The sequence below is a fragment of the Bombina bombina genome, chromosome 1, assembly GCF_027579735.1.
Source record: "Bombina bombina isolate aBomBom1 chromosome 1, aBomBom1.pri, whole genome shotgun sequence".
NCBI lineage: Eukaryota > Metazoa > Chordata > Amphibia > Anura > Bombinatoridae > Bombina > Bombina bombina.
The window spans coordinates 1,024,878,686-1,024,903,578 of record NC_069499.1 but is presented as its reverse complement, the minus strand read 5'-3'; the positions used below and the strand labels follow the sequence as shown (position 1 = coordinate 1,024,903,578).

The window sequence follows — 24,893 nt, the reverse complement described above, 5'->3', positions numbered from 1 at the left end:
GTAGCACCCTGGCGGATGACACGGATGGTGAGAGTGCATACACACTTCCAATTTTATATATATATATATATATATATATCAATTCCTTTTATCCTTATAAAGAATAAAAATGCTGCACTCACCGGAATATAGGCAAAGATCCAATTTAATCACATCACATAAGTATCAAAAATACATATACCCCGGCTGAACAGACGCACACTTCAGGAGCTCCGGCTATAATTTTCATAAAAACCTAGTTTAGCAACTTCTTAGGCTTGTATTTTTTAATAAATTTAGTGTGGTCAGCGACCCAGGAAATGTACTAGATCTGAGTCTCAGAGAACATCACTCTACAGCGGCAGCTCCGCCAGACAAGATGATCATTACTGCTTGGAGCATCCGGGAGCGGCCATTTCTCTACCCACGTGGAGTCTAGTGAGGGAGATCGAACTGACTACCTAACTTTCACTGCTTCTGTGCCCTCCCGGTGTATCATGACATCTGCAGCTCACATCCTTAGGGTGCTGAGCAACCTTCTGGACGGCTACCAGGAGGCTTTCACTCAAGCGCTGAAGACGGCATTTCAATATGAGGAGACAGAACCGACAGAGCCAGATCACTACAAAGCTAGCGCTGGAGATATTGCCTGGGAACCTCAACGTCCAACACCTACTTCGTTTGCAGCAGGGAAGATATTAGAATCGGCACCCGTGAGTACACTTAACTCAGCTGACGAAACAGACTCTAAGACTATACAATGCGGTATACGGAGCCTACTTGCCCTGTCTGCTGGTTGCAAGTCTGTTGAGCCAGTTACCCATGTTGGCCAGGCGGCGAGGAGACACGGGTGGAGAGACGCTGAGGGAGCTGCGCTTATCAGGGATGACAGTGGCATTTCAATGGCGTCAAGACCTGAGGACTACTATCGGTCTAGTGGAGAAACTCAACTACCCTGGCCACGTGGGGTGGGATGAATGAAAGACTTCACCATTACTGCAGTGCCCCTTAACAAAGCACAAGTAACACTTGCGGTAACTGGGATTAGAGGGACAATATCCTTTACAGTGCGGAGCACATTGACTCTGTTCGGGGACATATCCTTTTGGACTAGCATCTCTCTCAGATCCTGACCTCAATGTGTAATTACTAATTGAGGCATAGACCATTGCAGCTATAACCTAAGCCTGCCTAATTTATATAAGTATCGACAGTCAGCCCCATAAGACAACTCAAGCTACCATATGAGTCGTGTTTAATAATTGGCTATATTAAAGCAATGGTCAGGTTTGAGGCAACGCAGCTTAGTGGGATAGAGATATGTCCACCAACAAGCCTTTAAATGTCTCACTATCCATATATCCAATATGTTGTTTTATGTTACTTTAAAAATGTTTATATTCAACTGATATGAGAGGTTATGATGGGGATTGTTCAGGTAGTTGTTTTATTTTGCATATTTATGTCATATCCTACCTCCTCCATTATCCCCTTATACACCTGTATATAACCACACTGATTTTTTTTTTATTGCCTTATATATTGGTTAATACTGATCTAATGTTTCCACTATATTCACCCCCTGAGGATAGAGCTGTTTAGGCTTAACATTAGTGCTCCCTGAATTAATACTGGACCAGACTGACTGCAGGCTGCACATTTATTTTGTACTCCCTAATCTCACAGACACATATGCAATTGTTTTGATGCCCTTGTTATGTACCCCCATTTCTATACGCTTATATATGTTCTGTTCCCTATTGCGCATAGTTTGTTTTTACATATTGCTGACCCATTATGTGAAGGTGATAGTGCAGCTTACACTGGGCCGCCATATTTCTCTGCTTGTATTTCTCACCCCACTTAGAGCAATCATATGAAGGTGGGCTTTTGGTTACATTATTGCTCGTGCAGCCTCTCATTTACAGCTCTCCCAGATAGCTTTTCTCCATAGGATCATATTTTCATTCAGGTTGCAGTACTTAAAGGAGCAACATATAACATAGGTACTGTCTGTTTTATACACATACAGATCATTACTTATAGCATGCTCATATTATGCCGCATCCATTTACTTCACTCCAAAGAACCCACTACTACTACCTTGCTCTCTGTTTTTAAATCGGCCTTTGCAATGTATTGGCCGTACACTTGTTATTCTTACTTTAATGCCCTCAATGTCTGCAATTGCTTAACCCTAACACTAATGTTCTTTGAATTTCTAATGCTCCAGACCCACTGTAGTGTAGGATATACATATACTTTGAAATTTTTAGGTTGTTGGAACTGTTTGTAAGCGCACCCTGTACGTTTCATTGCCTATCTTAGTCACTGTTCCAAAGACTCTTTTTATTATAGTTGGAGCCCATATGTAGAAAGTTTTTGTATAGTGTCTCTCCTGTACTAATTTGATACATCAGTACCATATTTCATTGTGATATCCTACATTTTTAGCACTAAAGGGTATTTGGATACTGAGCACCCCTACAAATCAGATCTACTATCCCATATGTATCTTATTTTGGCACTATATCTATGTTTATCTAATGTTTTAAGGATATAGCACAGTTCCTAGTTATGTGTTTACTATAATACACTTAGCTCATAGGTACTAAGCACCTGTTTGTAAGTTAATATCTATATGCACCCATAGATACTTCTAGTAGCACTCTAATTTATAATTTTCAACTACTTTGGAGCACCATTAGTCTTTAAGTCAGCTGTATGGCAGTAATATTGGAGATTTTTCTCTGTAAGAGCATATGTTGAAATAGGAAGGCTTCAAGTCTTAGACACAGTAACTCATAAACTTTGACTGCTATTTATTTGCCTAAAAATATTTTTCCAACCCCTGTTTACTGGCCTTGTATGGCGACGCTGCCGGCGGCCGAGGTGGTGAGCCATGCATAACATGATTAATTACATTTCAATATAAGGGGTTATTTTCAATTCACACATGCTACTAACTATACTGGGTTATTTGAGTCTATATGTTTTCTTTCCTTTCTGCAATATAACCTCTAAAGCCATATATATAGTAGTCAAGAATTTGTGTTATAGTTTAATTCTTTTGAGTCTGCTAGGACTATGATTTGATTTGCAGCCCTGTCACATAGCAGTAGGGGATAAGTTTCTAGTGCAGGCTGGACCTGCTCTGTTACTCTTATCTCCCTATTCATGGTACTCCACATAAATCGCACAAACCTTAGTTAACCTACCACCTCCTCCCCCCACCCCCCTGTAATATACCTCCTACTGCTGGAGGGCTATCTATGTGGCTTATCTTGTCTATGCCATACTCTAACTATTTATACCTACATACTTTACCACACTATTTACACAGCAAGTTTATATATTTACTCTTATTATTGCTTCCAATACCAATTACTAACTATTCTAAAAATGTAAAAATTCGAGGTTTATTAATGAGATCCAAAAGTGGTCTCCTTAGCTACAATTTCCTTCTTTCGCTTCATTACTACCTGTTACTTTCGTTGGTCCAAAAGTAATTCATTGTGTCATATAGAAGGTTCCTGAAGGATTAGCACCCTATCTGTATAATGTTTGCAAGCTATGTAACTTGTTGGCTATACGTCTCTTTCATGTCTATTTTATTACTCCTGTAACATTGAAGCCTTATCTCATGTGACATAAGAATTTGTTATGATGTTCTATGTATGCTTTTAACTAAACCTCAATAAAAATTATATTTAAAAAAAAAAATACATATACCCCCATACATATACACCGGACTGGTACCTTTCGCAATGGGTTTGAAATCTGTATCCAAGTGTTCTCAGAGAACACGTGATTAAATTGGATCTTTGCTTATATTCCAGTGAGTGCAGCGTTTTTATTCTTTATAAGGATAAAAGGAATTGCTATATGTTTTCTACGCAGCACCCTGGCAGCTGCTATTAGATGGGGTGAGTGCAACTGTAACTGGACTATATATATATATATATATATATATATATATATATATATATATATATGTATATATAGTATATATATATATATATATATATATATATATATATATATATATCAGCAATAGATAGATTAGATAGATCATCTGAGCAAAAAATATTATGGTCAAATAAGCCTAAAACCTTGGGGATAGGGGCAGCAGAATTTCGAGTGCCTAGGGCAGCACAAAACCTAAATACGCCACTGCAAAGTTGCTTAAAATTGTATTCTCTATCTGAATCATGAAAGAAACATTTTGGGTTTCATGCTCCTTTAAAGTAATGTTCTATGCTGAACCATTTATTTGTATTGTGTTCCCAATTCGCAGGATTGCAGTGGAGTCAGCAGTGCACATGTACAACCAGTTGGAAGAGCGCGTGCATGCCTTGGTGACCAAGTCAAATCGTCGTCTGGAGTTGCTGGAGTCACTGCTGAAGATCAGAGAGCTAGAAGCTCAGTTTAGCCAGGTGAGAAGAGGGGGGCAAAAAGCTTAGTGAGAGGAGAGGCAGGAGACAATAGAACAGAGAGAAGAGGGAAAGAAAGAGAAAGAAGAGAGCAGGAAAAATATAAAAGAGAGGCAGAGAAGGTGAGAGGTAGACAGAAGAAACGAGTCCCCAGAGAAGGCAAAAATATAGAATAGACAAAAAGCAATCAAGATGGAAATGTAGAGATTTTATTAACAGTGCAGCAAGGGCCTAGCGGCATAATCTTCATGTACAACACAAAAAACATGTCTTCTTTAAATGATCATTATTATTTTCTGCTGTACCCTCTAGGGAATTACAAACTACTAGGAATTTATAATTGAATGCGCTTACATCCACTGAAGCACTGTTAAGAATAAATGAAATACTAAAATAGAAACTAATAGAAAATATTTTTCTTTTGCATTTGTCATATGAGTTAGCTCTGCACCAAAGCTGATAGACTGGAACAAAATAGAACAGCTCACAAGGATTGAAAAGCCCAATGTCTCTCCCGCCATGTTCTTCCAGCTCTTGTATATAGTAGTTTAGTGATACAGTGTAGACACCAATACGTGAGGGTTTGATTAAATAATTCATAACATAATAATTTAGCATTTATTTGATATGGTTGTTAAAATAATTATCTGTTTGTTTACTATAAAAGCCTAATTTACCAATGTTTACAATGATGTACTTGGGTTGGCTAGAAATAAATAAAGCTGCCCTAGGGATGCTTTGCATTAATTCTTTGCCACTTTTCAATACAGAAGCTTTTGTAGCTAAGTAACAGAAGTAAGAAATATATCATGATCACAAACAAAAAAGCTCTTATAATGGTTTAAAGGGACACTAAATCCAAACATTTTCTTTCATGTTTCAGATAGAACAGCAATTTTAAGCAACTTTCTAATTTACTCCTATTGTTAATGTTCTTCATTCTCTTGCTATCTTTATTTAAAAATCAGGAATTTAAAGCTTAGGAGCCAGCCCATTTTAGGTTCAGCACTCTGGATAGCGCTAGTTCATTGGTGGCTACATTTAGCAAACCAATAAGCAAGCATAACCCAGGTTCTTAAAGGGACATAATACTCATATGCTAAATCACTTGAAACCGATGCAGTATAACTGTAAAAAGCTAAGAGGAAAATATCACCTGAGCATTTCTATGTAAAAAAGGAAGATATTTTACCTCACAATTTCCTCAGCTCAGCAGAGTAAGTTCTGTGTAAAAAGTTATACTGCACCTGCTCCCAGCTGCAGGTAAAAATAAAAAAATGAAGAAATGAACAGCAGCCAATCAGCATCAGCAGTGCTGAGGTCATGAACTCTTACTGTGATCTCATGAGATTTGACTTAACTCTCATGAGATTTTATAGTAAACTTCCTTTACCTGATTGGTGAAATAATATGAGAGTTCACGAGGCTCATCCTTTCAGCTGTTCCAGGACAGACACACTAAAATGCTGCTTAGAAGTCCTTTACAATGGGAGGTGGCTACTGAGGAACTTTTGAGGTAAAATATCTTTCTTTTTTAGATAGAGTTGTTCAGGAGATATTTTCTAGTCAGCTTTTTACCGCTATGCTGCATCACTTTCAAGTGTTTAAACATTTGGGTATTATGGCCCTTTAACCAAAAATGGGCCAGCACTTAAGCTTTACATTCCTGCTTTTTAAAAAAAAAAAATAGCAAGAGAACGAAGAAAAATTGATAATAGGAGTAAATTAGAAAGTTACCTAGAATGGCATGCTGTATCTGAATCATTAAAGAAAAAGTTTGGGTTTAGTATCCCTTTAAATACAGCAATGTCGATGTCAAAATATGTTAAAACAAGAGGTAATACAAATAATGGTGTATTAGATTGTTGCTTAATTCTTACCATAAGAAGTATATAACCCTCTGATCCCATATACTCAAGAAACTGTAAGCTCAAATCTTGTAAAACAGAGACTACATACATTTTATTTTTTGGACAGTAATGATCATAGAAAAACTACTTAGTAAATTGTGTTACTAAATGAGTAGACATATTCATAAATGAAGTCATCATCACACATTTTCAAATGGAAAGAAGAGACTTGAGTGTTCTTGAAAGCTACTTTCATTTAAAGGACCACTCAGTGCGGTAGTATTCCATAAATGCATAATAAAAAGACAATGATTTAACACCTACTCTGAATTTCAAATAAGCAGATTGTTTTTTCTGACACATACATTTTTTCTCCCATTTTCCGGCCCCTGTATCATGTTACAGAGATCAGCCAATCACAGACTAGTATACATATACCCTGTGGCCGTGTGCACATGCTCAGTAGGAGTTTGTTCCCCAGAAAGTGTGCATATAAAAAGACTGTGTAAAATTTGATAATGGAAGTAAATTGGGAAGTGTCTTAAAACGGCATGCTCTGTCTGAATCATAAAAGTTTACTTTGACTTGAGTGTCTCTTTAAAGCAGCATGCCTTGGAAGAGACGGAGCATTCAATTATCCTGTAGCACCCATTTGCAGTTTAGGACAGTGACCGGATGTAAGCAGCCATTACTTTCAATGGGGAGTGCAAAACACTTTTTATAGCAGCATCACAATCTGGTCACAGTTTCTTTTGACCTTCGACTATTTCATTACAAAACTCATTTTTTATACTTTCATGGCATGGCAGGATAGTATACATCTGTCAAATTCAAACCCCTTGCCATTGTAATAAGCCAAGTCTGTGACTCATGCTATTTGCTAAATGCTATTTTAACAGTGACCCCCCCCCATCTTAATTAGTCCCAACACCTTGAGATTTTTATATAAAATGTTTAGTTATACATTATGATACAACTTTTCATTATTTATGTGGCCCTCTTTTATGTAATTTATCTCTGAAAATTGAGGTTCTTCTAATTCTTAGAACTAGAATATAGAACGAGAAATGCAGTCTGAGAACTTCTCAGGGCTAACAGTGCTACATATCTTTACCTAATTGGCTTTAACTGAACCCCCTGCAAAACCATGCATTTTATACTAACAATATAACAGGGCCTGATGATATAAACCTCTCCACTCAGACGAGATGATAAAATGCAGATTTTGCCTTACTTCTCTAAAGGGTGTTCCCTTTATTTCTGTATGAGAAGGAGAGACAAGCCACCAAGTGCAATATAGCAATTCATGACATTAGAGTTCTGCTGTATTTACAGTTTGTACTTTATTTATTACTTTGTGTATTTTATATTACTTTAGACCTCAGATTAAGTTTTATTAAATTTCAAATTTCTATTTTGTATACAGCAATGTATTTAGGATTGTGATTTTACAAATTCTGAATATACTGTGACATTGGGGCCGAATTATCAACTAATCATGTCTGCCCGACATTGCTAAATGCAGACAGCATACGCTGTCGGCATTTAAGATTGCACAAGCAGTTCTAGTCAACTGCTTTTGCAATGCTGCCCCCTGCAGATTTGCGGCCACTAGCAGGGGGTGTCAATTAACCCGATCGTATCTGACGAGTTAAGGAGCAGGGGTCTTAAGACCGCTGCTTCTTAACGGCTGTTTCCAGCAAGCCTGAAGAAGCGTGCAGAAACAGGGGCATCAGGGGCCATTTGGCCCTTGATAAATCGGCGCAATTGTATATTTATTTGTATGATCATAATTTGCCCAAAGCAAGAAACTTTCAAACCATAACCAGAATTTGTGAAATCACTACTGGGTCTAAATCTAAATGTATTAAAATGGAAAATAGAAAGTACAAAGTTTCAATGTAATAATACTGAAAGGACCCAATCTGCAGTGTAAAGTTGTATAAAATACAAAGCACAAAGTGTAAGCATAACAAAACTCTCATATCATGCAGTGCTATATTGCACTGGGTTTGTCTACCCTTCACATACATACATGCAGAGAACACGCCTTAAAAAAGTAAAGCAAAATTTGCCTGTCTAGAATCTTGTGAGAAATCTCACAGTGCTGGAAGGGTTACTTCTTTTTTTTAGCATTCAGTGAGTTCAGCCCCTGTGAAGTCTGCACTAAGTTTTCTCTCCAAGCAGGAGAATCTTTTATCATCAGGCCACAGATTGGCTGCTGTAAGGCAAATGGTGAGTAAAGTTTTGCTTTTGGAAAATAATTACAGTAAAAAGGATGTTAGTTTGTTTTAGAAATGCTTAAACTTGGCCAATATTTTGTTCTATAGCAACACATCTGAATTATCTTGTAATTAAAAGGTCTTTACACTCCCTTTAAACCAAGCCCTTTAGGACTTTAATGTTCTTCTAATCTCATGGATCTTCATTAACCAAAATGTTGACTCATAGCCCTCTTTGTAACCATAGCAACAATCCCCATGACTAAATGTATCCTAACAGGAACCCATTCTAAGTAACATTTGGTAAATTGGCAATTATGGTAACCAAATTAATCTATATGTGACTTTGGGGTAAATTTACTAAAGTGCGAGCGGACATGATATGATGTAGCGTATCATGTCCGCTGCACATCAATAAATGCTGACAGCATACGCTGTCTGCATTTATCATTGCACCAGCAGTTCTTGTGAACTGATGGTGCAATACCGCCCCCTGCAGATTCACGGCCAATCGACCGCTAGCAGGGGGTGTCAATCAACCCAAACATATTTGATTGGGTTGATTTCTGTCCGCCGCCTCAGAGCAGGTGGACAGGTTATGGAGCAGCTCGCCGGAAACACAGGGCATCAAGCTCCGTACGGAGCTTGATAAATTGACCCCTATTAGTTAATTCCACCATTGGTTAAGTTATAATACATTGATTATAAAGCTTTATGGAATAGTACAGCTTTTGTAAATCCAAAGGGATTTATGTAATTGTCATCATAGCTCAGCTCTTGGATGGATGGCGATGGAGGGAGTCAACTGCGTGAAATGGACACAATGGAATGGACCCTGGAAAGCCTTGAGAAATACCATAAGAGATTCAAGGACTTCTTTCTTCAAGCAACAGTAAGTAATGACTATACATCTCATCCTGTAAACAAATGCAGACTGCCCAATTTATTCTCCTCTTTCATTAGGTGCATTATAACCATGGGCTGGTCCTTCTTGATGATGCTAACAAGTTCAATGCTTCACTTGTCCCTGAGATGGAATCCTTTAAGGCTGCAAGAAGTAGCTTTCAAACCAAGCTCACCACATTTTACATGAGCGTGGAGAGACAAAAAGAAGAACTGGAGAAACTTCTGAGTCTTTACAGATTCTGTGACAAGGTACGACAAGCTTCCACAAAGGTAGCTAGGATCAGTTGGGGAAAAGTGACATATGCAGAGTTGTGTTTAAAAAAAGGGATATGTAAGGAATGGATATCTATAGAGTTGAAGTACAAATATATATAAGGGGTGGGAGAAGTACATAGAGCGATGTTAGATACATATCTCTACCATAGTGTAAGGACAGAGTTATTGTGAGATATATTAAAAGTTAACTTCACTTGGCAAAACATTTTTTATTATGACCTGAGCATTATCATAAACTTACCAAAGTTAATTTTGCAGATTCATACAGTAGCAGACATGTTTTCCCAAAATTAGCTCTTGCAAGTTAATTTATTTTTTATTTTTATTGATTTAATGTCAGATAGCGCTGCGGAATCTGTTGGCGCTCTACAAATAACCAATAATAATAATAATAATATGAAACAAATTACCAGCATAAGACAATGACATAAGTTCAAAAGCAGTCATGTGAGTCCTTCCCACAACTTTTAATATAAGTGTTGTTTAGTGTTGCCGCGCTTTCCATTGAAAGTAAAGGGTGCGCTAAAGAGATGTTGGCCCCGCTAAACATTATTTGTTCATTTTGTTTAACCATTCACTTGTAAAACCAGATTGTGTGCCATCCTAAGTGTGTCCCACAATATCAGTAGCACTCCACTTCTAACATAGGCTATTGTCAGAGTTTTTCCTGTGATCACAAAATGCCACTGCTGTTCATACCCCTCAATGACGACATCATTACCTCATGAAAATGACACAAAATCATTATTTGCGTTGTTAACCCCTTAAGGAGAACAACATACCCTTTGTATCACCTGTTGTATCACGTTGTTGGCAATATCCATGCTATTATACCCCTAAATGCTCAACAGACAGCTGGTGTACAGTATATGTCTAGTGTTCTGCCGATTTCAAAATCCAAAAATGAAATGGCCAGGATTAAAGACAAACAATATGTTGATTGATCATTTTCAATGGTGTGAAGTGATGCTAATGGGTTACGTGTAGTTAACCTATGTTGTCAAAAGACATAGAAATACTGTATATGTGTATGTCTTTGTAAGTGGTTTGAACATATGCATTATATTTATAGTGGGCTTGTGTGTTTGTTGGGTTATTGATTTCCCTATGTTTTATTAGTGTAAAAATGTGTATCAGTTGTTTGTTTTCTTTCCATTTATTGAACACGTAGCATTTGTATCTGTTTGGCAATATTGCTCCCTAACATCATCTAATACGGCGAGAGTAATATGAGTGTGTTTTGCTCCTGAGCAGAAACAATGTTCTATTCTACAACTTTTTTGTGGTTCGCAATAATAATTTGGAAAGTGAGTTTATCATGTCCTTTTCGCTGTAGAATTCGATAAGTGGATATTGGACCTTTAAATGTGTTGTTAAAAATAAAGATTTTTTTTGGATTGTGATCCGTCAAATAGAACTGGCACTTGTTTTTCATTGCATGAAAAGTAAGCAGTTGCAATTTTCCACTCCTTCGCCTAGCATATTGTTTAAAAAGGCTATTCAAATTAAGTGATTGTTCATGCTTTGCGTCAAAATTCTACTTAAAACCTCACCATCAGTTTGGAAAAGACAACTGAACATTTCAGCTTTCAAGCAGAATGGAATGCTTGAGACAAGACATACAGTTCTGCCTTTTATCCCTACTACTGAGAACATGGCAACAACAAATTGAGACCGCAGATGCCCCCCAGATGCCCCATCTAGGAATCTTATCTATTAGATTTAAATTTATTAAAATTGTTGCCACAAAATAAGTAAAATACTAATGGTTGTATACATGCACATATCTTTATTCTGGGAACGTGTGATTCCCTTTCAAAGACACCTTTAAAAACTCCAATAAAGCAATAATTGTAAATTATATAATTAATTAAATAATTAATTTATATGGCTCTGTGCAAATAAACATACATTCATAGAAGCCCATTTATCAAGCTCCGTATGAAGCTTGTGGGCCCGTGTTTCTGGCGAGTCTAAAGACCGCTGCTCCATAACCCTGTCCACCTGCTCTGAGCAGGCGGACAGGAATCGCCACAATTCAACCCGATCGAGTACAATAGGGTTGATAGACACCTCCCTGCTGGTTGCCCATTGGCCGCGAGTCTGCAGGGGGCTCTTGTGGTGAGCTGCTGGTGCAATGCTGAATATGGAGAGCATTCAGCGAGGTCTTGTGGACCTGAGCCACACTGTTGGATCAGGTCCGCAAGACCTTTGATACATAGGCCCCAATGACATAGCTATTAAATATTCAAAGTATAAAGATGTGTATAACAATATGTTATTGACCTATAATGATATATATATATACACACACACACACACACACTTTTTATTTTTTATATATGTATATGTTGACACAGGGAGAGTATTAGCGCTATAGAAATTGCAATCCCTAAAGGATAATGAGAAAGCACCAGTCTCTGTAGTAATGTTACAGTCCTCCTGTGTATGGTACAATCAGTCTTTACTTAATATGTAGGAGGAGATAATCCAGAGTGTCTTGCAGCATAATCCCCAGGCAACAGAGAGAATCCAAAAGAGGAAATCTCAGCAGAATCTAGAAGAAACAGAAGAGGGAAGGCGCACAGACACAAGGATCCTGGTGTAGTATGTTAGGCAACCAGAGGCATAATACAGCACTCAAGCAAAATTTGCACTCACGTGTTACAACCTCAACACTATGAGGTATGATGAAAGCAGGGAGGCTTCTCATAGCCAGTCTAATCCTCTTTATCCAGCTCCTTTGTGGTCTCTCCCAACAGAAGTTTAACCGTTAACGGAGAGCTTTCCAGCTGGCTGGCCCACTGTCAAAAGCCCTTGTATGGTAGACAACAAGGGCACTTCTGGCTGTTTTATCACCCATGCATAGACTATATTGTGCACTCAATAGGGGTAGCTGCTGGGATCACACAATAAAATGCACATTCCAACCAGCCCAGTGATCAAGCACACTGTGAGCAATATCTAGCCAGGCTTGGAGCTAGCGGGACAGAGCATCTTGCTGAACAGAAAGCTGCAAGTGTACAAAGCTGATTCTCATCACTGCACACTACTAATGCCCTTGTTGTCTACCATACAAGTGCAGTACAAATTTTGCTTGAGTGCTGTATTATGCCTCTGGTTGCCTAATATACTACACCAGGATCCTTGTGTCTGTGCGCCCTTCCCTCTTCTGTTTCTTATATATATATATATATATATATATATATATATATATATATATATATATATATATATATATATACTGTATATACTACTAGATGGCAAAATGTATGCTAGCTGCCATAATCAAACCTTTTTCTTTAGAAAAAAGTGTTTATTTTTGAGTAGTACAGCTACAATATTTAATAAGTTTGTAACCTCAGATACATATCCACACATAGAATGACCGAACAAAAGGAGATTCACATCAGCCACCAGGGAAACAGCCTTTGTTATTTTGTGTAACCCTTGTCTGATGTTATAATGAAAGTCTGATGTAATTGCAAGTTTAAAATGATGTTAGTAGACATTTTTAAAAGCAAAAAAGTACTTTTTAAAAACTTTTTATGCTGCGGATTGGGGCGTATGGACGCAACAAATCTTTTGAATAGAGGACTTTGTTTCTTATGTCACTGTTGAGATTGGTGTTTGCAGAACACTAGGGAATTATTAATGTTATAGCCTAAGTAAGCTTAAAGGGACAGTCTACACCAGAATTTTTATTGTTTTAAAAGATAGATAATCCCTTTATTACCCATTCCCCAGTTTTGCATAACCAACACAGTTATATTAATATACTTTTAACCTCTGTGATTATCTTGTATCTAAGCCTCTGCAAACTGCCCCTTTGATTCAGTTCTTTTGACAGACTTTCAGTTTAGCCAATCAGTGCCTGCTCCCAGATAACTTCACGTGCACGAGCACAGTGTTATCTATATGAAATACGTGAACTAACACCCTCTACTGGTGAAAAACTGTTAAAATGCATTCTGAAAAGAGGTGGCCTTCAAGGTCTAAGAAATTAGCATATGAACCTCCTAGGTTAAGCTTTCAACTAAGAATACCAAGAGAACAAAGCAAAATTGGTGATAAAAGTAAATTGGAAAATTGTTTAAAATGACATGCTCTTTCTGAATCATGAAAGTTTATTTTGGCCTAGACTGTCCCTTTAAGATTAATGAAAAGACTGTAGTGAGGTACAAAAATAGTATGGCTATGCTACTCAACTGCTAAACAGTTAGGAGTTAGTGGATCTAGGCCATAATGTTTGCAGGAATGATTTGATTTGTAGAAATGATATGTGCAGACAGGAAACATGTTCATGGAAAATGGCTTAGAAGATTTAGGGTTAAAATTGTAAACACACAGTAAAAATATGTTTCGTCCAGCTTGTCGCAGAGGCTTAAATGGAACTATACATCATAGTTATTAATTTTTTTTTTACAGATTTTCTGTGTGCTTTTCCTGCTATTAGTTCTCAGATCTGTGCCAATAATTATTTCACTAAGTGAGCTGCCAGAACACATTCTAGCTCACTGTAATGCAGGAATGTTGTGGAAGAGAAGTCTTAAAAAGAACAGAGTAAAAGGATTTATATTGATTATTTTTTCAAACAATAAATATGTCTTGGCAAAAAACAGGCAAATGTGTATAAAAAACAACACCAAAGGCAACAGCAAGCTGGATATATTAATTCAATCAAATTATCATTGATCTTTTTATTGTGTTAGCACAGTAAAGATGTTGGAAGGCCATAGAGCGGCAGACAAAACAGCTCTTAGTTCCTGATAATTGTATGACCTCTCTCTTGCAGCAATATATGTTTTTACTGTACCTCGGTCTTCTATCGTAGGGCTAGATTACAAGTGGAGCACTATTTATTGATCCTGCTTGTGCCTTAACTCGGCTCGACATTGTGCATTACAAGTTGAAAGTAAAAGGTTTTTATTCACGTGCTAACCTGTTGCGCTAAAAGCCGGTTACAATATCGCGACCGCATTAACTTATTCCCCCATAGACTTCATTGCAATAAGTCCCCTATTCTAACATCCCCTAAATTGACAAGAAATTATGATCAAGCACATCTAATGAAAGCATATGTTTTTAAATGCACATATTGTGGGAGTACTGCCAAAGTGACCAAAATAAATATAATTTAGACACAGGAATTGACACATGAGACCACATATTATTTCACATATTTAAACTTTTTTTCTTTTTTGGCTTTGTACTGCAAAAAATTGCCTTCTTAATATTTTTAAAATAAAGATGGGATCTTAGTCACACAATATGGCCATATTCTGCTCAGCCAGTCACCACTTACAAGGTGTCCCATAAAAGACTGGTCCTAACTCTATGAAATTAGCCAAAGTAAGCTGAATAATGCAATTTTTAATATATCAAAATACAATTTCAAACCTCTCATCCAGACTGCAAGGGATGAGGCTTCCTGGCTACATATTATTTCACATATTTCAAACATATCTCTTAATGCTGCAAAAAAATGCTTTCCCAATATATCCTAATACTATAAAATTAGCCAATACAATTCTAATATACCAAAGAAAAATTCCAAAATTACAATACTATACCACTCACCCAGACTGCATGGGATGAGGCTTCCTGGCTTTATATACACACAGTTAAATAACATAGTATGGAACACACCTGAACAGGGTGGAGTGCTTTAAATCAAAGGGCTTTGGTCAGTACCCTAGTGATAAATCAATAAGAAATTATGATCAAGCACATCTAATGAAAGCATATGTTCTTAAATGCACATATTGTGGGAGTGCTGCCAAAGTGACCAAAATAAATATAATTTAGACACAGGAATTGGCGCACCTCCAAACACATGAAACCACATATTATTTCACATATTTAAACTTTTTTTCTTTTTTGTCTTTGTACTGCAAAAAATTTGCCTTCTTAATATTTCAACATTTTTTAAATAAAGATGGGATCTTAGTCACACAATATGGCCATATTCTGCTCAGCCAGTCACCACTTACAAGGTGTCCCATAAAACCCCTAAATTGACACTACCGTAAAGTATCCGACTACACTATCAACCCCTAAACCACCACACCAGCACATTGGAAACTGTCCCTCTACACTATTAACCCCTAAGCTGCCACAACTCCCACATTGCAAACTACTCCACTACACTAATAACCCCATAAATCACCACAACCTCCATTGCAAAGTACCCACTAACCTCTTAACACCTAACACCCCCTAAGTTACCAAACAAATCTTCATGGAGGTGGCGGTGGCCTATCTTTATTGAGGCAGTGGTCTTCTTCTATCTCCATCCCGGTGGCATTGGTCCATCTTCATTCATCTTCTGCCATTGCTCCACTAGGGAAGTCTTCATTCATCTGATGTTTTTTCTTATCTTCAGATCTTCCATTGCCGACGTCTCCTTCATGTGTTCACTCGCCACACACTAAAGTTTGAATGCGGGGTCCCCCCATTGCATTGCTATTGGCTGATTTTCATTTCCAAATTCAAATCAGCCAATAGAATGAAAGCTTTTTCTATTGGCTGATTTGAATTTGGATTTGAAAATCAGCCAATAGGAATGCAAGGGTACCCCTATATAAGGGGATTCCTCGCTTTTAAAATTCTGCGTGTGGTGGGTTGCCAAATAAAGAGGACGTCGTGCATGGAAGATTCAAAGATGAGAAGAAAAGAAGATAAGAAGGCGCGTTGGTTGGAAAATGGATAAAGACTTCCCTAGAGGAGTGGTGGCAGAAGATCGATGAAGATGGACTACCGCCGTAGGGATGAAGATAGAAGGGGACCTTCATGAAGATGGACCAATGCCATGAAGAGGAGCACTGCATTTGGCGATCACGTAGAAGCCAGACTCAAGTTCAGTGAGTACCGTCTTTGGCGATTAGCATTAGGTTTATTTGGGGGGGGTGTTTTAGGGGTTTTTTATGTTAGGGTTTTGCTTTTATTTTAAGAAAAAGAGCTTTAATCACGTTAGGGCAATGCTCTAACAAATGCCCTATAGATAACATAATTTATGTAAGAATTTACCTGATAAATTAATTTCTTTCATATTGGCAAGAGTCCATGAGCTAGTGACGTATGGGATATACAATCCTATCAGGAGGGGCAAAGTTTCCCAAACCTCAAAATGTCTATAAATACACCCCTCACCACACCCACAATTCAGTTTAATGAATAGCCAAGTAGTGGGGTGATAAAGAAAGGAGTAAAAAGCATCAACAAAGGAATTTGGAAATAATTGTGCTTTATACAAAAAAATCATAACCACAATCAAACTGAAACAACTGCCTGAAAAATGGTAGAATTTAGTAAATGTTTGCAAAGAAGACCAAGTCGCCGCTTTGCAAATCTGATCAACTGAAGCATCATTCTTAAAAGCCCACGAAGTGGAGACTGATCTAGTAGAATGAGCTGTAATTCTCTGAGACGGGGCCTGACCCGACTCCAAATAAGTTTGATGAATCAAAAACTTTAACCAAGAAGCCAAGGGAATAGCAGAAGCCTTCTGACCTTTCCTAGAACCAGAAAATAAATTTAGTAGCTTCAACATAAAATTTCAAAGTTCTCATCACATCCAAACAATGCAAGGATCTTTCCAAAGAATTCTTAGGATTAGGACACAAGGAAGGGACAACAATTTCTCTACTAATGTTGTTAGAATTAACAACCTTAGGTAAAAATTCAAATAAAGTCTGCAAACCGCCTTATCCTGATGAAAAATCAGAAAAGGAGATTCACAAGAAAGAGCAGATAGCTCAGAAACTCTTCTAGCAGAAGAGATGGCCAAAGAAAGTAGTTTAATGTCCAAAGAATGCATAGGCTCAAATGGAGGAGCCTGTAAAGCCCTTGAAACCAAATTAAGACTCCAAGGAGGAGAGATTGATTTAATGAACCAAAGCCTGTACAAAACAGTGAATATCAGGAAGTTTGGCAATCTTTCTGTGAAATAAAACAGAAAGAGCAGATATTTGTCTCTTCAAGGAACTTGCAGAAAAACCCTTATCCAAACCATCCTGAAGAAACTGTAAAATTCTAGGAATTCTAAAAGAATGCCAAGAAAATTTATGAGAGGAACACCATGAAATATAAGTCTTCCAAACTCGATAATAAATCTTTCTAGAGACAGATTTACGAGCTTGTAACATAGTATTAATCACTGAGTCAGAGAAACCTCTATGACTTAGCACTAGGTGTTCAATTTCCACACCTTCAAATTTAATGATTTGAGATCCTGATGGAAAAAGGGACCTTGAGACAATAGGTCCGGCCTTAACGGAAGAGGCCAAGGTTGGCAACTGGACATCTGAACAAGAGCCGCATACCGAAACCTGTGAGGCCATGCTGGAGCCACCAGCAACACAAACGATTGTTCCATGATGATTTTGGAGATCACTCTTGGAAGAAGAACTAGAGGCAGGAAAATGTAAGCAGGTTGATAACACCAAGGAAGTGTCAATGCATCCACTGCTTCCGCCTGAAAATCCCTGGACCTGGACAGGTATCTGGGAAGTTTCTTGTTTAGATGAGAGGCCATCAGATCTATCTCTGGAAGACCCCACATCTGAACAATCTGAGAAAACACATCTGGAGAGAGACCACTCCCCCGGATGTAAAGTCTGACGGCTGAGATAATCCACCTCCCAATTGTCTACACCTGGGATATGCACCGCAGAAATTTGACAGGAGCTGGATTCTGCCCAAACAAGTATCCAAGATACTTCTTTCATAGCTTGGGGACTGTGAGTCCCACCCTGATGATTGACATATGCCACTGTTGTGATATTTTCTGTCTGAAAACAAATGAATGGTTCTCTCTTCAACAGGGGCCAAAACTGAAGAGCTCTGAGAATTGCACGGAGTTCTAAAATATTGATTGGTAATCTCGCATCTTGAGATTTCCAAACCCCTTGTGCTGTCAGAGATCCCCAAACAGCTCCCCAACCTGAAAGACTTGCATCTGTTGTGATCACAGTCCAGGTTGGCCGAACAAAAGAAGCCCCTTGAACTAAAAGCTGAGCTGGAATGAGGGCCGCACCTTCATGCGGACTAAGGGGCTGACTTTTGTTTCTTAAAAGGCTTGGATTTATTCCAATTTGAGGAAGGCTTCCAATTGGAAACAGATTACTTGGGGGAAGGATTAGGTTTTTGTTCCTTATTTTGACGAAAGGAACGAAAACTGTTAGAAGCCTTAGATTTACCCTTAGGTTTTTTATCCTGAGGCAAAAAAACTCCCTTCCCCCCAGTAACAGTTGAAATAATAGAATCCAACAGAGAACCAAACAAATTACTACCTTGGAAAGAAAGAGATAGCAATCTAGACTTAGATGTCATATCAGCATTTCAAGATTTAAGCCACAAAGCTCTTCTAGCTAAAATAGCTAAAGACATGGATCTAACATCAATTTTGATAATATAAAAAATGGCATCACAAATAAAATGATTAGCATGTTGCAGTAAACGAACAATGCTAGAAACGTCAGAATCCAATTCTTGTTGCGCTAAATTCTCCAACCAAAAAGTTGATGCAGCTGCAACATCAGCCAAAGAAATTGCAGGCCTGAGAAGATGACCTGAATATAAATAGGCTTTCCTTAGATAAGATTCATTCATATCTAAAGGATCCTTAAAAGAAGCGCTATCTTCCATAGGAATAGTGGTACGTTTAGCAAGAGTAGAAATAGCCCTATCAACTTTGGGGATCCTTTCCCAAAACTCTATTGAAATTGCTGGTAAAGGATACAATTTTTTAAACCTTGAAGAAGAAATAAAAGAAGTACCCGGCTTATTCCATTCCTTAGAAATCATATCAGAAATAGCAGCAGGAATAGGAAAAACCTCTGGAGTAACCACAGGAGGTTTAAAAACAGAATTTAAACGTTTACTAGTTTTAATGTCAAGAGGACTAGTTTCCTCAATATCCAAAGTAATTAACACTTCTTTTAACAAAGAACGAATATATACTCCATTTTAAATAAATAAGTAGATTTGTCAGTGTCAATATCTGAGGAAGGATCTTCTGAATCAGATAGATCCTCATCAGAGGAGGATAATTCATTATGTTGTCGGTGATTTAAAATTTCATCAACCTTATGAGAAGTTTTAAAAGACCTTTTACATTTATTAGAAGGCGGAAAAAGCAGACAGAGCCGTCTGAATAGAATCAGTAACAAATTCTTTAAAATTCATAGGTATATCATGTACATTAGAAGTTGAAGTAACTGCAACCGGCAATGTACTATTACTGATGGACACATTATCTGCATGTAAAAGTTTATCATGACAACTATTAGAAATGACATTCGGAGATATAATCTCCACAAGTTTACAACAAATGCACTTAGCTTTGGTAGAACCGATATCAGGCAACAAAGTTCCAACAGATACTTCTGGGACAGGATCAGACATCTTGCAAAATGTAAGAGAAAAAACAACATATAAAGCAAATTATCAATTTCCTTATATGACAGTTTCAGGAATGGGAAAAAAATGCAAATAGCATAGCCCTCTGACATAGAAAAAGGCAAGAGGCAAATAACAATGGGGTGAAAAAATAATGAAAAAATTTGGCGCCAAGTATGACGCACAACGTACGTCCGGACATTTGCGTCACTAACGACGCAACCTTGTGAAAGGAACTCGGCGTCAACTATGATGCCGGAAATGACAAACTTGCGTCAACAGATGTACACTCGCGGCAAAAAAAAAATTCTCGCGCCAAGAATGACGCAATAAAGTCTAGCATTTGGCGCACCCGTGGGCCTAGTCCTGCCCGCAATTTAGAAAAATGTAGTCAAATTTAAACCCCAGGTAAGAAAAAATATTTCTTAATATGTTTATTTTCCCCAAATATGAAACTGACAGTCTGCAAAAAGGAAATACATGAACCTGACTCATGGCAAATATAAGTACAATACATATATTTAGAACTTTATATTAATGCATAAAGTGCCAAACCATAGCTGAGGTGTCTTAAGTAATAAAAACATACTAACCGAAAGACACCCATCCACATATAGCAGATAGCCAAACCAGTACTGAAACAGTTATCAGTAGAGGTAATGGTATATGAGAGTATATCGTCGATCTGAAAAGGGAGGTAGGAGATGAATCTCTACGACCAATAACAGAGAACCTATGAAATAGATCTCCCATGAGGAAAACCATTGCATTCAATAGGTGATACTCCCTTCACATCCCTCTGACATTCGCTGTACTCTGAGAGGAATTGGGCTTCAAAAATGCTGGGAAGTGCATGTCAACGTAGAAATCTTAGCACAAACTTACTTCACCACCTCAATAGGAGGCAAAGTTTGTAAAACTGAATTGTGGGTGTGGTGAGGGGTGTATTTATATATTTTGAGGTTTGGGAAACTTTGCCCCTCCTGGTAGGATTGTATATCCCATACGTTACTAGCTCATGGACTCTTGCCAATTACATGAAAGAAATATACATATATATATATATTGGAATATCTATTTATAAATACACAGAACATATTCCCTTATGTGAAGAACATTGGAATGTAAAATATTTTTACATTTTTTTCTTCTTTGTTTTTTCTTCTTTGTTTATCATTTATCTTTTATGGCCTTCTCCAGTTTATCAATACTTTTTCCAATCCTTTGAGACCCAAAATTAGCCTCTTGAGATAGAAGGTGTTCCTTTACCTTGCATTGTATAAAAAATTTAAATTGAGGTTTATTGGTTAATATATCATCAGTGAGTCATAGGCATTATTTTATGTAATGTCTTTGTTTACAGCATATGTATAATGAATACCATATAATACATATAATATTCTATCCACTGAAAATGTACTTTTATAATGTATTGTAAACTACCTGAGATGACTCTTTATATTTAACCTCAATATATAAAATTAAAAAAATATTGGCTTGTGATCAAACAGGACTGGCACATGTAAGTACAGGGCCATTTCTTACAGAAACAATAATACAAAAAGTGCTGCTGATAATTAAAATGGCTGACTGTGACCAAGTAGATACTGAAAAAGGCTAACTTGCAAACATTAACATGCTTATAATGATCAAGCCATACACAGTTATTAACCATTTAGTTTCTTATGTTACTCTTGAGATTGCCTAAACCATATCCTCCAATGCAATAAACTCACAAACACTATTAACCACCACTAAATTATGATGACCCTGATGCAAATGAATACCAAAACATTAAAAGTTAAAGAGAGATAAGAGGGATTGTAAAATAGAAGCAGGACTAAGTTATAGAAAATACCACCGCTATATTGATATTTAGCTGTTTGGTCACTTTATCATCCCTATTTATAAAGATACATTGTCTTTTTGATGCAGATATTTGAGAAATACTTATCTATTTAAGGTGATTCTAAAACCATTTCTGTATAAAATGCTTCGTAGAATTCTCTTTAAAATTACCCATTTAATCCCTAAATCATTGGGTAAAATAAATTTGTAGAGATTACTTGTAAAGTGACAGGATGTCTCCTCTGTGGATGATGTCTATCCACTTGCTTATTCTCTAGGGGTCTCTTGTCATTTGTTATGCATTGCTTTTTGTTGGTGATGCATCGTGACATCATGCTAACTGCAATGGGAAAGCACCGAGACGAAGAGTCATTACCATGTATTGTATGATGCAGGACTGCCCTCTTTAGGCATTTGAAAAAAAAAAAAGAAAGAAAGAATCTGCTCGTTGAAGCAAGGGGATGTGTTTGTTTTCTGTTGTGACCTTGTGTAGATAGGACTAGAGTGACAAAAGAGAAACACTAATAAAAACCTTTAATGTTAAAATAGGGAACGTGGAAGTTTGTGTATTAAAAGCACTACATTGAGCATTAATGTGAAGCCATTATTAAAAGTAAAACTGTAAAATAAATTGCTTTATTTCCAAAAAAAGAGCTCAGACAGAAATGTCCTAAATATACAAACAAATTGGCAACTCTTTGCATGATATAAGGATAATCAAATGAGCAGATATAGAACATTTCCTTGTGAATACCTTTAACCTGTGTCCATGATGGATTGCTCAGGGTCTATATTGCTCAAGACACAGGGCAAATTTATCAAAGGGAAGAGGTCCCTATTGGTTGCAAATTAAATTTGGGAAGCAGCAGACTAAACTGTAAAAATGGCCTGTACAGCGAGAAATACAATTTTTACGAGTATTAAATAACTCATTAGTTTCAATGATAGAAATGGTATCTTTTTACAGAACACATTTTAAAGTGAGGGAAATATTGAAGAGCCCACTATTGTAACCTGGAAAATCTGATTGAAGTTACTTTGTGTAAGTAGATCGATTGCCCAGGCATGGATACTCCACATCTACAACTTTTGTGTATTTTTATTGCAATAGGACTTTCTAGAGATATTAACTCATATATATTCTCTTTTCATATGACAAAAATATATATACTAACTGGTGTATTTACATCATATTGGTGGATTACAAGCTAATTGTGTTTATATTCATATTTATATAGTGTGATTATTTGATTCTCTTATTTTATTTACACAGTTTTATACATTGGCCCCTAGTTATCAAGCCGTCAACCTCAAATACGCTGGAATTCCACAGCGTATTTGTGGCGAGGCTGATTCACCTTAGTTATCAAAGGCTAGAGACCAGCAAAAGTAAAATTTAGTGACGTAAGCTTCGATCCGCTGGGCTCAGTCCGACACAGATCGATTCTTACGTCACTCCAGATGTTCCGCACACAAGTTCGGCACAATCTGACTACTTTTGCTAGTTATAAAAAAACTAGCAGGTACACTCGGCACTTTTCCGGCCCAGCGTACCTGGTTTTCAACCCGCCGCCCTGGAGGCGGCGGATCCCATAGGAATCAATGGGAGTCTGACCATAGCGAAAGTTCATTTTCGCTGCTGCCCAACATCCCATTGATTCCTATGGGAGATGTCTGCACCTAACACCTAAAGCATTGTTTTTAAATATCTGAACCCCTTATCGAAAATTGGTGTATTAGATTAATTCATATACAGTATTATCTGAAAATATATATATTTTACCGCTTTTTTAACGTCACGCTTCTTAGTAGTTATCCTAAGATCCCTTATTTATCCATTTTAAGTATACATTGCTGTATAGCGCATTTACACCCATTTTATAATTAATCTGTCTTTTTTAACATTGTTTTTTGGGAACAGAGTAGTGCTTGCGAACCAAATACTTTTTTCTTTTTTGCACCTAACACCCTAACATGTACCCTGAGTCTAAACACCCCTAATCTGTCCCCCCCCTACATCGCCGCAACTAAATAAATGTATTACTCCCTAAACCGCTGCTTCCGGAGCCCACCGCCACTATAATAAACTGATTAACCCCTAAACCGCCGCTCCCGGACCCCGCCGCCACCTACATAATACCTATTAACCCCTATCCTGCCCCCCCTACACCGCCGCCACTATAATAAAATTATTAACTCCTAAACCTAAGTCTAACCCTAAAACCCCCCTAACTTAAATATTAATTAAATAAATCTAAATAAATATTACTCTTATTAACTAAATTAATCCTATTTAAAACTAAATACTTACCTGTAAAATAAACCATAAGATAGCTACAATGTAATTAATAATTACATTGTAGCTATTTTAGGGTTTATATTTATTTTACAGGTAACTTTGTATTTATTTTAGCTAGTTAGTATAGTTATTAAATAGTTATTAACTATTTAATAACTACCTAGCTAAAAGAAATACAAAATTACCTGTAAAATAAATCCTAACCTAAGTTACAATTAAACCTAAGACTACACTATCATTAAATTAATTAAATAAATTATCTACAAATAACTACAATTAAATACAATTAAATAAACTAAATAAAGTACAAAAAATAAAAAAAGCTAAGTTACAAAAAAAAAAAAAAATAAGTTACAAAAATAAAAAAAATAAGTTACAAACATTTCAAAAATATTACAACAATTTTAAGCTACTTACACCTAATCTAAGCCCCCTAATAAAATAACAAAGCCCCCCAAAATAAAAAAATGCCCTACCCTATTCTACATTAAAAAGTTAACAGCTCTATTACCTTAGCAGCCCTTAAAATGGCCTTTTGCGGGGCATGCCCCAAAGAAAACAGCTCTTTTGCTTGTAAAAAAAAATACAACCCCCCCAACATTAAAACCCACCACCCACACACCCCTACTCTAACCCAAAACCCCCTTAAATAAACCTAACACTACCCCCTGAAGATCAT

General features: G+C 37.1%; 2 protein-coding genes across 2 annotated transcripts in view; one reads left to right on the top strand and one right to left on the bottom strand.

Moving 5' to 3' along the window:
- KIAA1755 (KIAA1755 ortholog) overlaps positions 1–24,893 on the top strand; it is a 243,446-nt gene that overhangs the window by 90,251 nt on the left and 128,302 nt on the right. Inside the window, exons 10-12 of the mRNA XM_053718698.1 lie at positions 4,277–4,415; positions 9,254–9,376; positions 9,448–9,639. Of these exons, the coding sequence (XP_053574673.1) occupies positions 4,277–4,415; positions 9,254–9,376; positions 9,448–9,639 (454 nt within the window). The remainder of the gene's footprint in view (positions 1–4,276; positions 4,416–9,253; positions 9,377–9,447; positions 9,640–24,893) is intronic.
- Positions 1–24,893, bottom strand: part of BPI (bactericidal permeability increasing protein) — a 404,793-nt gene that overhangs the window by 361,065 nt on the left and 18,835 nt on the right. The window lies entirely within an intron of this gene.